The 17,931-nt window shown below is 41.5% G+C and overlaps 1 protein-coding gene across 1 annotated transcript in view; it reads right to left on the bottom strand.

Moving 5' to 3' along the window:
* Window positions 1-17,931, bottom strand: part of LOC111959650 (collagen alpha-2(V) chain) — a 64,535-nt gene that overhangs the window by 10,909 nt on the left and 35,695 nt on the right. The window contains exons 2-24 of the mRNA XM_023981379.2: window positions 12,200-12,424; window positions 11,959-11,978; window positions 11,792-11,857; window positions 11,385-11,438; window positions 8,285-8,377; window positions 6,969-7,046; window positions 6,250-6,294; window positions 6,103-6,156; window positions 5,692-5,745; window positions 5,518-5,571; window positions 5,368-5,421; window positions 5,208-5,261; window positions 4,842-4,886; window positions 2,775-2,828; window positions 2,039-2,083; window positions 1,903-1,956; window positions 1,583-1,681; window positions 1,454-1,498; window positions 1,235-1,333; window positions 871-924; window positions 558-665; window positions 249-302; window positions 46-144 (exon numbers count right to left, since the gene is read on the bottom strand). Coding sequence (XP_023837147.1) covers window positions 46-144; window positions 249-302; window positions 558-665; window positions 871-924; window positions 1,235-1,333; window positions 1,454-1,498; window positions 1,583-1,681; window positions 1,903-1,956; window positions 2,039-2,083; window positions 2,775-2,828; window positions 4,842-4,886; window positions 5,208-5,261; window positions 5,368-5,421; window positions 5,518-5,571; window positions 5,692-5,745; window positions 6,103-6,156; window positions 6,250-6,294; window positions 6,969-7,046; window positions 8,285-8,377; window positions 11,385-11,438; window positions 11,792-11,857; window positions 11,959-11,978; window positions 12,200-12,424 — 1,607 coding nt within the window. The remainder of the gene's footprint in view (window positions 1-45; window positions 145-248; window positions 303-557; window positions 666-870; window positions 925-1,234; window positions 1,334-1,453; window positions 1,499-1,582; window positions 1,682-1,902; window positions 1,957-2,038; window positions 2,084-2,774; window positions 2,829-4,841; window positions 4,887-5,207; window positions 5,262-5,367; window positions 5,422-5,517; window positions 5,572-5,691; window positions 5,746-6,102; window positions 6,157-6,249; window positions 6,295-6,968; window positions 7,047-8,284; window positions 8,378-11,384; window positions 11,439-11,791; window positions 11,858-11,958; window positions 11,979-12,199; window positions 12,425-17,931) is intronic.

Genomic DNA, 17,931 nt, shown 5'->3' with positions numbered 1-17,931 from the left:
AAAGACAACAATCTTGGAAAGCTATTCATGATATCTTCACATTACCCGTGCGCCTGGGAGGCCAGGTTCGCCAGTGCGCCCGGGATCCCCTCCGGAACCTTTAGGCCCAGATATGCCAGAAGGTCCACGATCTCCTTGAGCACCCTTCAGGAGRAACATATTAGTGAATTAGGTTCGGGCTGGGGCTCCTGTCCTAAGAATCCAGTCTAATGACCACCGATGTAGCTGTAATAGATCTCTGTCTGTACCTTAGGTCCAGGTAATCCATCAGCACCAGGGAAACCTCTGTTACCAGGAGACCCCTGCAATACAAATGCCCATCCATATATGAAATGAAGACACATACGATATACCAAGATTACATCTATGACACAATATACAGTATTTTCTGCACAGGGTTGAGGATATCAATGTCAGCTAAATCAATTGGTTTATGAACTGGGATAAATTTGAGATGGACGACTGAAATCCATCCTGAGAAGTCATAAGTTATAGTCACTGACCTAAATCCTAATCATCTAGAAGTGTTCAGTAATAGGGGCCAACGGTAGACTCACCCTCTCACCAACAGGACCGAGTGGTCCTAGTGAGCCAGAGTCACCCCGAGTTCCTCTCTTTCCCTCCTCCCCCTGCGGCCCGATTACTCCTTGGGAACCAGGGGGACCCTATGAATCAAAACAAACTATATTTAACATTTGTTTAACCATCTCAATACACTTTGCTCCATTTATGACAGTGTCTGAATTTCATTCAATGGGAAATAATGAGCATTTAGACATCCAAGTATTGTACAATATAACAAGTACTGTACATAATAGCATAAATATTGTACATATTCTCTGTGAATGGTCACATATTATTTGGGCTTACAGGTTCTCCTTTGGGTCCGGCCTCTCCTTTGTACCCAGATATACCAACATCTCCCTGAAAAAAAGATCAGAGCCATAAATATACTGTATCACTATAGTAACATTTTATTCTGCACCTGAGATAATGAATAATGTATCATACAATGAAAATCAATATTACCATCTTGTCAATCAGTCAAACAATTGTTCTGCAGTAATGGTACATTAGTTAGGTGATCTGGGCTATATTATCTGTGCTTTGGTAAAGTCATGCATGCATGTCATAACATTGACAGTGTATGTATAGATCTATATGGTACATGAATGAATGGACCTCCCATGAGTAGAAAATTACTTCTATACAAAGTAAACGGATGCCACATTACCAGTTGACCTTTGATCCCAGGCTGTCCAGTGCTTCCCTGAGGTCCGGGTGGACCATGGGGGCCGAGGTGACCCCCGGGACCCTGCACACCCATAGTACCCTACAAAACAACAGGAATATCTCTCAATAGACATCAATCTTGCTATGTGATAATACAATTATGTTGATAATACAATTATGTTGAAAATTAGGGGTACTAGATTCATGATAATATACGTACCACTGGACCCTTAGTACCTGGGCCCCCGTCTGTTCCTGAAGGACCCTAAATATAGCAAATATATCATATTAAAAGTACAGCACAATGATGTTTAACAAAGAGAGTAGGTGTTATAAATAAGACCCTTACTTGTTGGCCAGTTGATCCTGCCCTGCCTTGGTGTCCTGTCTCGCCCCTCTGTCCCTGTTGCCCCTCGGGCCCCCGCACTCCTGTGGCACCAGGTTGGCCCTGGAGAATAGAAACAGAAATCCTCATTAGTTCATTTTATGTACATAGAGTAGTCCTACATTACCTTATTAGTTAGCTATATACTGTATGTTATTAGGTTGTATTTACAACATATTGCATACACTGCTACATATACAGCCTCGGAAGTTCCTATTTAAATCACATTGATTTGAACATGTATTGAATCCTTAATGTTCTACTTGATAGTCTACAGTACTTGCCTTCATTCCTGGAATTCCTGGATAACCTGGGGGACCATTGATACCTAATGGACCCTGCAAGTATAATACCAGAAAATGTAATTAACGAATAGCTCAAATGCTGTATTATATTAGTAGCAACTGCAGGCCAACTTACCACCGGACCAGATTTACCAATGTTCCCAGGAGGACCTTTCATTCCCTACAATCCAAAAAATAAAATAATTATTGGATTGACACAGAATACAGTCTACAATTACAATTCTTGTAAAGACATGCATCGGAAATGTGTATCGTGTGCACTTGTCAAATACATAATATATATTTGAAAAAATAATTGAGGACTTGTAATGGTGTGAGTGGATGTAACAATATCTTGTTATTTGGAGTCATTACATTTATACTCTTGTATATAAAAATGAGCAATACAATTGAGAATGATATTAACCTTAAGATCTAAGTAACATAATAAAAAAAATGTCCATCAAAATCCGACAGTTTAAGCTAGAGATACTTTTTGCATGGGCTGCGTCTCACCGCATCCACCTATGTCGGCCTTMTGCATCTGCTTTGGCAGGTGGTCGAGCTAAAGTAGTGTTTGTCAGACCATGAGACATCCCGAAAATCGGTCTTCTCACTAAAACGTCTGTGGCGTCCCAACAGACCACTCTATAGATGAGACTCTCACAAACACGATGGTGTTCTTCATTTTGCTCTACGACCTCACAAGCCCCACGGGACTCGTCTGAAGTCGGTAACGCTGATGTGCCAGCTTCTGTCTGTAGCATCTGAACCGTTTGGGCTATGAACTGAAATGATCCCACTGTCGAAAGAGGAAACTCTCACGAACAAGATGGTGTTAACACCCCAACTTTAAGTGTTCTCATTCTTACCGGCACTCCATTTGCGCCTAAGCGACCTCTCTCCCCAAGCATGCCTCTAGGGCCCTAAAAGGAGCAATTAATCATGATTACTTTTAGTGTGGCAGAGCAATAAACATATGAATGTATTGACAAAATTACCATTAAGCAATAAACATATAAATGTAAGGAAAAAGGAAAAGTTGAAAATAGGTGTTGWTTGGCGGAGTTGATACACTCGGACTAGTCCTGCAATAACAAAAGATGCTGCAAACAGTCCCATGTTATTATTATACTTKTATTTATATGGGGGATCAACTGAGACCAATGTCTCATTTGCAGTAGAGCCCTGTTTTCAATACAAAGAAAAGAAACACACATACAGTGCATTCGGAAAGTATTCAGACCACTTGACTTTTTCCACTGTTTTTACATTACAGCCTTATTCTAAAATTGATGACATTTTTTTCTCTCATCAATCTACACCCAGTACCCCATAATGACAAAGCAAAAACAGGTTTTTGTTTCTACAACTTGACCAGGCCATGAGGTCAAAGGAATTGTTCGTAGAGCTCCGAGACAGGATTGTGTCGAGGCACAGATCTGGGGAAGGGTRCCAAAAAATKTCTCCAGCATTGAAGGTCCCCAAGAAYACAGTGGCCTCCATCATTCWTAAATGGAAGAAGTTTGGAACCACCAAGACTCTTCCTAGAGCTGGCCGCCCGGMCAAACTGAGCAATCGGGGGAGAAGAGCCTTGGTCAGTGAGGTGWCCAAGAACCYGATGTTCRCTCTGAMAGAGYTCYAGAGTTCCTCTGTGGCGATGGGAGAACCTTCCAGGACAACCTTCTCTGCAGCACTCCACCAATCAGGCCTTTATGGTAGAGTGGCCAGACAGAAGCCACTCCTCAGTAATAGGCACATGACAGCCCGCTTGGAGTTTGCCAAAAGGCACCTAAAGGCTCTCAGACCACGAGAAACARGATTATCTGGTCTGATGAAACCAAGATTGAACTCTTTGGCCTGAATGCCAAGCGTCAYGTCTGGAGGAAACCTGGCACCATCCCTACGGTGAAGCATGGTGGTGGCAGCATCATGCKGTGGGGATGTTTTYCAGCGGCAGGGACTGGGAGACCATTCAGGATAGAGGGAAAGATGAATGGAGCAAAGTACAGAGAGATCCTTGGTGAAAACCTGCCCCAGMGCGCTCAGGACCTCAGACTGGGGTGAAGGTTCACCTTCCAACAGGACAACAACCCTAAGCACACAGTCAAGACAATGCAGGAGTGGATTCGGGACAAGTCTCTGAATGTCCTTGAGTGGCCCAGCCAGAGCCCGGACTTAAATCCGATCAAACATCTCTGGAGAGACCTGAAAATAGTTGTGCAGCAACGCTCCCCATCCAACCTGACAGAGCATGAGAGGATCTGCAGAGAAGAATGGGAGAAACTCCCCAAATACAGGTGTGCCAAGCTTGTAGCGTCATACCCAAGAAGACCTGAGCCTGTAATCGCTGCCAAAGGTGCTTCAACAAAGTACTGAGTAAAGGGTCGGAATACTTACGTAAATGTAATATTCCATTTGTTCATTTTTAATACATTTGCATACGTTTAAAAAAAAAATGTTTTTGCTTTGTCATTATGCGGTATTGTGTGTAGATTGATGAGGGAAAAAATCTATTGAATCCATTTTATAATAAAATAAAAAATTGTATAATTCATGAATTTAAGTATACCTGTTAGTTAAGCACATTGCACTGTTTATTTTAGACAGCTGAAAGAAATCTATCCAAAGGTTATGTACGGTACAGGCATGGCTCCTCATCATGGGCTGCATCCATATAGTGCCTTCCAATGCTTGTCTCCTTTCATTCTTCTTCACTACACTATGAAGAATCTAGACTGGTCAAAGCTAAGGTAGGCATCCACCATTTTGCTTTAACCTATCTTATCTTTTGTGAACTGTGCAGACGGAGAGGAGTCTTCCAAAGAACCAAGAGATCCTTATCAATAAAACATCACAATAAGGTTCAGTGCGTTTTGTCAGTGACTGCATAAGTTGCTAGTACACAATACTGTACATTTGAAATATTTTCCACTTACCATAGGGCCAGGTGTGCCRATTGGACCAGTGGGACCTAATGCACCCTAGGAGATCAATTACAAAAACATTGCATTCATCAATACATGCCTTTCAAAACTTTACAGTATGCATATACTTAATATATACKGAACAAAAATATAAACACAACATGTAAAGTGTTGGTCCCATGTTTCATGAGCTRAAATAAAAGATCCCTGAAATTGTCCATACGTACAAAAAGCTTATTTCTCTCAGATTTTTGTATATTATAGASTCATCTATATAATATCACTGACATATCATGACAGGAAATGACTATGATATCAATATGAATCATAAAAAMATAGTGAGTGAGTTATAGATATAACATCATATAGATGCTGTACCTTAGATCCTACAGTTCCAGTTTCACCTCTTAGACCCATTGGACCTGCGTGACCCTGAAACAACAAAGTGTTATTTCTCCATTAGCGGACAATAATGGCGTGACACATGAGTTCACAGTGAGGTTCTTTGAATGTTTGTTGGGGGGGGGGTCATACTTACTCTATGGCCTTTCAATCCAGGAGGCCCAGGTGTCCCTGGAAATCCTCGAGCTCCCTGAAATACATGGTATTTTAGTACAGTTTCAATACAGTATTCCAGTCATTTTAGTCATCATTTCAAGTTGAACACTTCCATTGATATATAACTTACCGCTGATCCAGGGAATCCCATCTCTCCCGAATTTCCTGATTTTCCTCCTTCTCCCTAGGATGACATCATAATAAATGAGTAACATGGCCATTACCACTAGCCCACTAAAACCATGTCTTTGATATGCAGGGTGGCGTCAGTACTCCGGCTGGTCAGAGATAAGTGTTTACTCACGTCTTCACCCGGCTTTCCCGGTGGCCCTTCAGGTCCCCTTTGTCCAGATGTACCCTACAACAGAAGAGAATTATAAGACCTTGTATAAAGGGGTTATACATGCTTATGACAAGTCCTACAATGCATTAGAACTGCATCATCATTTATTATACCTGTCTGCTTTATGAAAAGTGTGACCAGGAGATGAAATAGTCAACATAAACAGTTGCATAGAAATTGTGTCCACAACAATGTATGCCTTCTGACATTCTACAGTCTGTCAGTTTTGTGTTGTTTAAGAAGATGAATGTGACTACTGTGGTGCCAACATGATTCAAGGTGTTATCCTCATAGACACATTGTTGAGAATTCTTGCAACAAACAGGGAACACCTGACTAGAAACATGACATGTGACAAGGAGAATGTCATACCATGTGACCTGGATCACCGACTTCCCCATGGGGTCCTTGCGGTCCAGCATGGCCCTGAGAGAGAGAGTGAGAGAGAGAGGTTGGTGAACGGCTAACTCCAAATAGAGTTGTTTGAAATTATTTCTTCATGGGTTGCTTTTAACTTACAGGGTTTCCATTTGGCCCAGGAGGTCCTCTTGCTCCTGCCTCCCCCTAAAACACAGATGACATCAATGCACTCACAATCATTATTGGTAAAAAAGTATGGCCCCACAGACTCAACAAATAGTTGTTTCAAACATACATTAACATCATTAAGATAAAAACATTTGCTACATCACTGTCACACCCTGGCCTTAGTTATCTTTGTTTTCATTATTATTTTAGTTAGGTCAGGGTGTGACATGGTGTAGTATGTGTTTTTGTATTGTCTAGGGTGTTGTATGGTTTAGGGGGTTAAGTAGAGTAGATGGTTTAGTGTTCAGTGTAGGTGTCTAGGAAAGTCTATGGTTGCCTGAATTGGTTCTCAATTAGAGACAGCTGGTTATTGTTGTCTCTGATTGGGAGCCATATTTAAGGCAGCCATAGGCTTTAGCTGGTTGTGGGTAATTGTCTATGTGTAGTGTTTGTGTCAGCACTATTTATATGTATAGCTTCACGGTCGTCAGTTTGTTATTTTGTTAGTTTGTGTATAGTTGTTCGTTTCTTGTTTTTTTCTCTCTTCTTTAATAAAAGAAGATGTATTTTGCACACGCTGCGCCTTGGTCCAATCTCTCTCAAGAAGACGATCGTGACAATCACAAAAGTTTAATTATCCAAGCCATAGCAAAGAAATACGGCACAAGAGACTTAAGTGACCCAAGATAGTGTCACTGCACCCTTCTTACACTAGTTCCTTGCACCATGGCCGTTTGGCCGGCAGATTTCTCATCCCCAAAGCCTCCAGCCATCTGAGCTCCCAGTCCCTGGAGAAACAGAACCGTGATTTAGAGTATTGGAAATGCAATCTGCAACTCAGGGAACACTCAGCATCTCAATGGGACAGCTAACAGTCAGGGGGGCTGTCCTGTCCCCATACAATGTTTCTCAAAAGGTGATAATCAATCTGCTAATGTTTTATGGTTAGGTTCGTTCATGCCCCCCCCGATCCCATTATCACCTCCCCCCACCCCACTCCTCTACTTCACGCCTGGTATCAACTGCTGCCTCATTAGTCAGGTGAAGCTTCCTGCCATCCAGGATCTTTATACCAGGCGTTGTCAGAGGAAGGCCCTAAAAATTGTCAAAAACTCCAGCCACCCTAGTCATAGACTGTTCTCTCTGCTAACGCATGGCAAGTGGTACCGGAGCGCCAAGTCTTGGTCCAAAAGGCTTCTTAACAGCTTCTACCCCAAAGCCATTAGATATCTGAACAGCTAATGAAATGGCTACCCAGACTATTTGTATCCCCCCTCTCCACCCCCGCTACTACTCTCTGTTTATTATCTATGCATAGTCTCTACCTACATGTACATATTACCTCAATTACCTTGACTAACCTGTGCCCCCGCACATTGACTCTGTACCGGTATCCTCTGTATATAGCCTCGCTACTGTTATTTTAATGCTGCTCTTTAATTATTAGTTTTTTTKTGTGKTTTTTTTACTTAACACTTATTTTTCTTAAAACTGCATTGTTGGTTAAGGGCTTGTAAGTAAGCATTTTCTCTGTTGTATTCTGCACATGTGACAAATAAACATTTGATTTGATGCAGTCAGTCTCTCCTCAACTCTTAGCCAATAGAGACTGGCATGTATTGTATTTATATTAGCCCTCTGATTACAATGAAGAGCAAGACGTGACTCTGTTCTGGGTCAAACAAGGACATTTCTAWGTGACCCCAAACTTTTGAACGGTAGTGTATATTTAAGCAATAAGGCAGGTGTGGTATATGGCCAATTTACCACGGCTAAGGGCTGTTCTTACGCATAACACAACGTGGAGTGCCTGGATACACCCCTTAGTAGTGGTATTTTGGCCATATACCACAAACCCCAGTGCCTTATTGCTATTATAAACTGGTTACCGTAATTGAGCAGTAAAAATAAATGTTTTGTCATACCCGTGTAATACCACAGCTGTCAGCCAATCAGCATTCAGGGCCACCCAGTTTATAATTCACATTATACATTGTTTATGAGTGGTGGATATTGTGGTACTTACCCCTGGTGGACCCTGGTTTCCTGCAGGTCCGGGTTCTCCTGGATTTCCAGGCACACCAGGCTCTCCGTCATATCCTGCTGCTCCACGTAGCCCCTTCAATTAGATAATGTCATGTTAATATAAACAGAACGAAGCAAAGCATTACAGGTTCATACGGTGTCATTCATTATGTGCCAAATCATAACTTGATGTGAGACCTACATTTATGCTCAAATCATGTATTGATATCAGTGAGACTTGAGTTACGGATCTCCATTTAGGTTTAGTAATATATGTGTAGACATTCATATTGCCTTCTGGTTCTAAAGCATGTTTTCTAGTTGATATGCAATGACAGTGGATGATGAAAATGGCCACAAATGAGAGAGAAAATGATTACAGCGTATGCTTGACAAAACCGTTAAATTGAATCAAGGGTGTTAAACATAATATGAGAGGCAGACTAGCAACATATGTCATAAATCATAAAGACTAATGTTGTTTTGCTAAATAAGATTCTGCTTAATGTATGCCCTCAATATGATCAGCATTCCAATGAGGGCAGCATATACATTCATCATTTATGTTTTTGTTGTGTACTGAATTTAAACAAAATACATACGTTTGCGGAATGGGTCTATCGGAATGTTTTCTAATGCTAATGTATTGTCCAGTTTTGTTTGCGCAATCTCTTGATCATCAAGACATAATTCATCAAAGAGACAAATCTCCAGAAAGTGCACAGCACATCAATTTGAACTATCTTCAAGTCATGTAGTCGCCATTATCTTTGAAGACATTGTATTATATTTAAGCATGACAATGAAAGCCATTAATAAATTAATCCATCTAATTCTATTATAGTTATCACATAAAGTAGTTGCTTCTCTGAAATATTCTAATTCAATAGTGACTAAGTAGTAAGTTTATTATCATGTCTCAGCTTGATTAGCCTCAAGAAAAAAATTAAGGCTATGCTATACTTTAAAAAAAGGCTTGAGGGGGTGTGGTATATGGCCAACATACCACGGCTAAGGCCTGTTCTTAKGCACAACGCAAAGCGGAGTGCCTGGATAGAGCCCTTAGCCGTGGTATATTGGCCATATACCACAAACCCCTGAGRTGTCTTATTGCTATTATAAACTGGTTACTAATGTAATTAGAGCAGTAAAAATAAACGTTTTGTCATACCAGTGGTATACAGGCTGATATATCACGGATATGAGGTCATGAGCGCTCTGGAGCAGGTTTCATCAAGGATTTCTCTGAACTTTGCTCCATTCATCTTTCCCTCGATCCTGACTAGTCTTCCAGTCCCTGTCGCTGAAAAACATCCCCACAGAATGATGCTGCCACCACCATGCTTCACGGTAGCGATGTTGCTAGGTTTCCTCCAGACGTGACGCTTGGCATTCAGGCCAAATAGTTCAATCTTGGTTTCATCATTTAGGTGCCTTTTGGCAAACTCCAAGCGGGCTGTCTTGTGCCTATTACTGAGGAGTGGCTTCTGTCTGGCCACTCTACCATAAAGGCTGTTGGTGGAGTGCTGCAGAGATGGTTGTCCTTCTGGAAGGTTCTCCCATCTCCACAGAGAAACTCTGGAGCTCTGTAAGAGTGACCATCGGGTTCTTGGTCACCTCACTGACCAAGGCCCTTCTCCCCCGACTGCTCAGTTTGGCCAGGCATCCAGCTCTAGGAAGAGTCTTGGTCGTTCCAAACTTCTTCCATTTAAGGATGATAGAGGCCACTGTGTTTTTGGGGACCTTCAATGCTACAGAAATGTTTTGGTACCCTTCCCCAGATCTGTGCCACGACACAATCCTGTCTCGGAGCTCGACAGACAATTCCTTCGACCTTATCTCAGCTCACTGGTCACCATAGCAACACCCACCCATAGCACACGCTCCAGCAGATATATTTCACTGGTCGTCCCCAAAGCCAACAYCTGCTTTGGCCGCCTTTCCTTCCAGTTCTCTGCTGCCAATGACTGGAACGAATTGCAAAAATCACTGAAGTTGGAGACTTATATCTCCCTCACTAACTTTAAGCATCAGCTGTCAGAGCAGCTTACCGATCGCTACAGCTGTACATAGCCTATCTGTAAATAGCCCATCCAACCAACTACCTACCTCATCCCATATTTGTTTTTGTTTTTCTGCTATTTTGCACACCAGTATTTCTACTTGCACATCCTCATCTGCACATCTATCACTCCAGTGTCAATTGCTTAATTGTAATTACTTCGCCACTATTGCCTATTTATTCCCTTACCTCCTTCTCTTCTTTTGCACACACCGTATACAGATTTTTCTATTGTGTTATTGTGTTTGTTTATCCCATGTGTAACTCTGTGTTGTTGTTTTTGTCACACTGCTTTGCTTTATCTTGGCCAGGTTGCAGTTGTAAATGAGAACTTGTTCTCAGCTGGCCTACCTGGTTAAATAAAGGTTAAATAAATAAAWAATACATTTRAAAAATGGCTTGGTTTTTGCTCTGACATGCACTGTCAACTGTGGGACCTTATATGTGTCTTTCCAAATCATGTCCAATCAATTGAAATGATCACAGGTGGACTCCAATCAAGTAAATGYGTGTCAAGGATGATCAATGGAAACAGGATGCATCTGAGCTCAATTTCGAGTCTCAAAGCAAAGGGACTGAATACGTATGTAAGTAAGGTATGTGTTTTTTATTTATTTATACATTTGCTAAATGTTCTAAAAACCTGTTTTCGCTTTGCCATTATGCAGTATTTTGTGTAGATTGATATGAAAAAAAGTTATTTAATCCATTTTAGAATAAGGATGTGGAAAAAGTCAAGGGTTCGTCTTTCCCAAATCAATCAACATTTTTATATAACAGTCACCGTGTTGACTGCACAGGTGGGTCCACATGGATCATACTACTTCTGAGGTGCTGTCACATAAAAGGGATGGGTAATCACACTATTGCTTTAGTCCCAGGACAAGGAATGATAAAGGATTTGAGATTTGGCAAAGATCCAGTTTGAATCAAAATGCTTTTTTTTGTCAATGTGCCAATGGAAATAATTATGCAGTACAGAACTCAAGCTTTGCTAAAGCATAATGGATTTGCTCTGTGAGTCATGTTTGGAACGTACAGGTCTTCCTTTCTGTCCTCGGTCCCCTCTGAATCCTGGCGATCCGGGAGGCCCCTGTTTTAGGACAAACAGATKAAAAATTCACAATAGCGTAGACACAATAATGTTCCTCCATAAAGCCCATGATAATATCATTACTATGGAAACAGAGTAAAGTCATTCCGGATGCTCTGTCAAGTACAGTTGTACTACAAAGGAATGCTTTCAGGTCAAGTTAACGGTAACTGTTCTCTTCTGCCATCTAGTGTCGACTCAAAGAGTTTTACAAAATCAACACCACAGCTGAGAAACAGCTGGTTAAAGCTATATGCACCAATAAAGCTGTATGTTGTTGAATCGCAACAAAGTTCCATATCATAAACTCAATTYATAATAGACTTTGAAAACAAAGTGAACTATAAGCTTACCATAGGCCCAGGACGACCTCTGATCCCAGTCACCTGTGGTACTTCACCAGGTTCTCCTTTCTGACCCTACAAACGAAGAGCAAGAAGACAGACATTGCTCCACCGTTTAAATTCAAGTAGTAATACGATATTATAAAGATGTATCACAATGATATACTAAAGCTTACCCTGTAGACTCTACCACCATCTGAAAATGACAGAACATAACAGACATAAAGAATCATGTCACAAAAGCATCTAGTCTACGGAGTTAATTCCTATTTTCTTCATAGCGAAGCACTGGGTTCACACGTAGTTACATTAGTAGTTACACATTCATGAACAGTTCACACTGGGTTCTCTCGTAAGAAATGTTTTTCATGACTTGGGGTCACAACAAATTTTAGGTCACGCTTTCTAACCACTCACCGGGTCTGCCGTTGCCACTGGTGTCTGAGCCGCCCTCGCTCTGGCAGATGGGACAGCACTCGCCCTCGGGGATGGTCACCTTCTCACAGTTGGACAGCTCATCGCACTGGATCTCGTCGCACAGGACGGAGCCGCTGTCGCACACGCAGATCCGACATGGCTCTGGTTTCCAAATGTCTCGGTTGGTGTACACCTGGCCGTCGACCGTGCAGCCCGCGTCATCTCCTGTGGAAGGCGGGACCGACAGGACAGGTCAGACAAAGGTCAGAGGTCAGCCATGGAAAGTCAAACTTAATGCCCCCCTTCCTAAAAATATTTTCTGAATGCCAGGATATAAAATGAAACAAAATAATGGCAATAGGAAAAAGAAAACTCATGCTCTACAGAAATATTTTAAGTGGACGACAAAAAATATTAAATACTTAGGATGCTTAATAAGTGACAACAAACAACAAATATATAAAGATAACTTTATCCAATTTCTCAACAACATGAAAGCAGATCTAATTGAATGGAACATACCAAGAGTGTGCAAGGCTGTCATCAAGGCAAAGGGTGGCTATTTGAAGAATCTCAAATCTCAAATATATTCTGATTTGTTTAACACATATGTGTTATTTCATCGTTTTAATGTCTTCACTCTCATTCTACAATGTAGAAAATAGTCAAAATAAAGAAAAACCCTTGAATGAGTAGTGTAGATGTTCTATAACGTTTGAACGGTAGTGTATATGGAGACTAGTGACATAAATAAGAGGTTACATATATGCAATAAAAAAAAAAAATWGTTTCCTGATCTTTCTTAAATCTCTTAGATATAGGATAGACACATAAGAACAAACTTCCTTTTGGGTCTATCTGTTGTTTCATGTACTTCATCTGTTAATTGATGCATTTATATGGTCTAATAACAGTAAGGTCAAATAAATGTTTTCATCAAATCATTTTTGTATATATTTTTTTGATACATCAAGAGGTCTTAAAATTCAAAATCAAATAGCAAAATTATCCTTGGTATGACCGTCTTAAAACAATTCCATATAGCTTAGTAGTATTTTGGACTGACCAATGTAGATATTTTCAAATAAATGCAACTTGAGTTTCATATCACAACAGTTTTATTTGAAATCTTTTGGACATCAGAGCAATCTTAAGGGGATCCTATTTTATTCAGAAAATGATATTCATATGATAGTTAAGATATAAAAAACCTTGCAGAGAGCATATCCAACTGACAATCTCTTTGAAAAAATATAAACWTTTGGCACTAATACTAAAAATAACTGATATTGCACAAGATGGAGGGAATGTTGGAATATACTGTATCTAACAAAATTACAGCGAAAATGTAAGCTTAATCCAGTATAAACTAATGTATAGAACTGAAGAGACAAAATGCACAAATTCTACAGTACAACGGCAGAGTCATGTCTGAAGTGACAATAATGCATCCATTATTTGTCCGCGGTCAAACGACCACCCCTCATCACTGTCAAACTCTCCCTAAAACACTTCTTCTGATCGACCTGGCCTGGGTATCCTGGAAGGATATTGACCTCATCCTGTCAGTTGAGGATGCCTGGTATAAATAAGCATGCCCCTTTCAAAAAATGTAGAACTAAGAACAGATATAGCCCGTGGTTCACTCCAGACCTGACTGCCCTCGACCAGCACAAAAACATCCTGTGGCGTATTGAACTAGCATCGAATAGTCCCCGCGATATGCAACTTTTCAGGGAAGTCAGGAACCAATACACACAGTCAGTTAGGAAAGAAAAGGCTAGCTTTTCAAACAGAAATTTGCATCCTGTAGCTCTAACTCCAAAATTTTCTGGGACACTAAAGTCCATGGAGAATAAGAGCACCTCCTCCCAGCTGCCCACTGCACTGAGGCTAGGTAACACTGTCACCACCGATAAATCCACGATAATCGAGAATTTCAAAAAGCATTTCTCTACGGCTGGCCATGATTTCCTCCTGGCTACCCCAACCCCGGCCAACAGCTCCTCACCCCCCACAGCTACTTKCCCAAGACTCCACAGCTTCTCCTTCACCCAAATCCAGATAACAGATGTTCTGAAAGAGCTGCAAAACATGGACCCGTACAAATCAGCTGGGCWAGACAATCTGGACCCTCTATTTCTAAAATGATCAGCCGCCATTGTTGCAACCCCTATTACTAGTCTGTTCAACCTCTCTTTCATATCGTCTGAGATTCCTAAAGATTGGAAAGCTGCCGCGGTCATCCCCCTCTTCAAAGGGGGTGACACTCTAGACCCAAACTGTTACAGACCTATATCCATCCTGCCCTGCCTTTCTAAAGTCTTCGAAAGCCAAGTTAACAAACAGATCACTGACCATTTCGAATCCCACTGTACCTTCTCCGCTGTGCAATCCGGTATCCGAGCTGGTCACGGGTGCACCTCAGCCGCGCTCAAGGTATTAAATGATATCATAACCACCATCGATAAAAGACAGTACTGTGCAGCCGTCTTCATCGACCTGGCCAAGGCYTTCGACTCTGTCAATCACCACATTCTTATCGGCAGACTCAACAGCCTTGGCTTCTCAAATGACTGCCTCGCCTGGTTCACCAACTACTTCTCAGATAGAGTTCAGTGTGTCAAATCGGAGGGTCTGTTGTCCGGACCTCTGGCAGTCTCTATGGGGGTACCACAGGATTCAATTCTCGGGCCAACTCTTTTCATTGTATATATCAATGATGTTGCTCTTGCTGCGGGTGATTCCTTGATCCACCTCTACGCAGACAACACCATTCTGTATACATCTGGCCCTTCGTTGGACACTGTGTTAACAAACCTCCAAAAGAGCTTCAATGCCATACAACACTCCTTCCGTGCCCTCTAACTGCTCTTAAATGCTAGTAAAACTAAATGCATGCTCTTCAACCGATCGCTGCCCACACCCGCCCGCCCGACTAGCATCACTACTCTGGACGGTTCTGACTTAGAATATGTGGACAACYACAAATACCTAGGTGTCTGGCTAGACTGTAAACTCTCCTTCCAGACTCACATTAAGCATCTCCAATCCAAAATTAAATCTAGAATTGGCTTCCTATTTCGCAACAAAGCCTCCTTCACTCATGCTGCCAAACATACCCTCGTAAAACTGACTATCCTACCGATCCTCGACTTTGGCGATGCCATTTACAAAATATCCTCCAACACTCTACTCAGCAAGCTGGATGCAGTCTATCACAGTGCCATCCGTTTTGTCACCAAAGCMCCATATACCACCTACCAYTGCAACCTGTATGCTCTCGCCGGTTGGCCCTCACTACATATTCGTCGCCAGACCCACTGGCTCCARGTCATYTATAAGTCTTTGCTAGGTAAAGYTCCGCCTTATCTCAGCTCACTGGTCACCATAACAACACCCACCCGTAGCACGCGCTCCAGCAGGTCTATCTCACTGGTCATCCCCCAAGTCAACAGCCACTTTGGCTGCCTTTCCTTCCAGTTCTYTGCTGCCAATGACTGGAACGAATTGCAAAAATCGCTGAAGTTGGAGACTTATATCTCCCTCACTAACTTTAATCATCAGCTATCTGAGCAGCTTACCGATCGCTGCAGCTGTACATAGCCCATTTGTAAATAGCCCACCCAACTACCTACCTCATCCCCATATTGTTTTTATTTACTTTTTTGCTCTTTTGCACACCAGTATTTCTACTTSCACATCATCATCTGCACATMTATCTCTTCAGTGTTAATTTGCTAAATTGTAATTACCTCGCTACTATTGCCTATTTATTGCCTTACCTCCTTACTCCATTTGCACACACTGTATACCGATTTTTCTATTGTGTWATTGACTGTACTTTTGTTTATCCTATGTGTAACTCTGTGTTGTTTTTTTCGCACTGATTTGCTTTATCTTGGCCAGGTCGCAGTTGTAAATGAGAACTTGTTCTCAACTGGTTAAATAAAGGTGAAATAMAGAATCCATGCCTTCTGGGAATGCTATAATATCCAAAAGTTATGGGTAGAGTTAGAATAGTTGGCTGTCAGAAGTATTACARTGTAAATGTAATTTTTATCCACCTGTCTGCATAATTTCAAGATATGGCATATGAGGGAGCAGTGAGAAACCTCATGGGATGGACTATACTTTTCCCATCAATCATCTTGAAAAAATGCATACTTMAAAATTGGAAATCAACCAATCCTCCATCGTTAACACAATGGAAAGGTCAAATCCTTTATTATCTAAATGTAGAAAGTGGGTGGGCGACAGAGAGAAACAAAACAGTGCAGTTTGAGGCCATCTGGCGGAGAGTGATGCAGGCCCTGGAGATGGGAGGGTGAGCATGGGGGTCTGGGTAGGTGTGATGTCGTTGATGTTTGTGTGTGTCTGTGTGTTGTCATTTGTATGTGTATGTTTTGTATTTTTAAAGAAATATAAATAAAAAATATTATCTAAAAAAGTCAAAGTGAGTAACTCAAAGGAACTTTGATGGTAAAGAGCATATTAGGGAGATATGCTTTCTGTGTAAAAATGTATGAGAACAGGGACAGGAAGAAATTGAACGCTCAAAATTACACCACTGCTCTTGAAATTAAGAAGCGCAGTTTGGCAGGTCATGATTCAGAGGACGCATGACTTGACATTTGCCCCTCTCGAGCCCATTGGGGAGTTGCAGCGATGAGACACGACTGTAATTGGATATCATGAAATTGGGGAGAAAAATAAATCAACAACAGTTAACTGTAACGGTGCGTTAAGCATTAATGTGGAACATATCTTTTCCATTAGGTACTGGATAAARTCTCAGTTCAACTGCAGGGAAAAGACGGTTCTGGAAAAGGTGACTGTCGGTTATAGTAAAATCGCCCCACTGTCAGACATTAGCTAATTTCCTCCGAACTAATTCCTCTAAAGCTTGACTTACAGGAAAAAAGAAAGACCCAGACACCAATGAAAAATGTCTCTGCATGCAGTTGAAGTCRGAAGTTTAAAGACACMTTAGCCAAATACATTTAAACTCAGTTTTTCACAATTTAACATTTAATCCGAGTAAACATTCTCTGTCTTAGRTCAGTTMGGATCACCACTTTATTTTAAGAATGTGAAATGTCAGAATAATTGGAGAGAGAATGATTTATTTCATCTTTTATTTCTTTCATCGCATTCCCAGTGGGTCAGAAGTTTACATACACTCAATTAGTATTTGGTAGCATTGCCTTTAAATTGTATAATTTGGGTCAAACGTTTCGGGTAGCCTTCCACAAGCTTCCCAMAATAAGTTGGGTGAATATTGGCCCATTCCTCCTGACAGAGCTGGTGTAACTGAATCAGGTGTGTAGGCCTCCTTGCTCTCACACGCTTTTTCAGCTCTGCCCACACATTTTCTATGGGATTGAGGTCAGGGCTTTGTGATGGCCACTTCAATACTTGACTTTGTTGTCCTTAAGCCATTTTGCCACAACTTTGGAAGTATGCTTGGGGTCGTTGTGCATTTGGAAGACTCATTTGCGACCAAGCTTTAACTTCCTGACTGATGTCTTGAGATGTTGCTTCAAATATCCACATCATTTTACGCCCTCATGATGCCATCTATTTTGTGAAGTGCACCAGTCCCTCCTGCAGCAAAGCACCCCCACAACATGATGCTGCCACCCCGTGCTTCACGTTTGGTGTTCTTCGGCTTGCAAGCCTCCCCTCCCATTTTTCCTCCAAACATAACGATGGTCATTATGGCCAAACAG

The sequence above is a fragment of the Salvelinus sp. IW2-2015 genome, linkage group LG36 (assembly GCF_002910315.2).
Source record: "Salvelinus sp. IW2-2015 linkage group LG36, ASM291031v2, whole genome shotgun sequence".
NCBI lineage: Eukaryota > Metazoa > Chordata > Actinopteri > Salmoniformes > Salmonidae > Salvelinus > Salvelinus sp. IW2-2015.
This window is presented reverse-complemented; position numbering and strand designations above follow the sequence as displayed.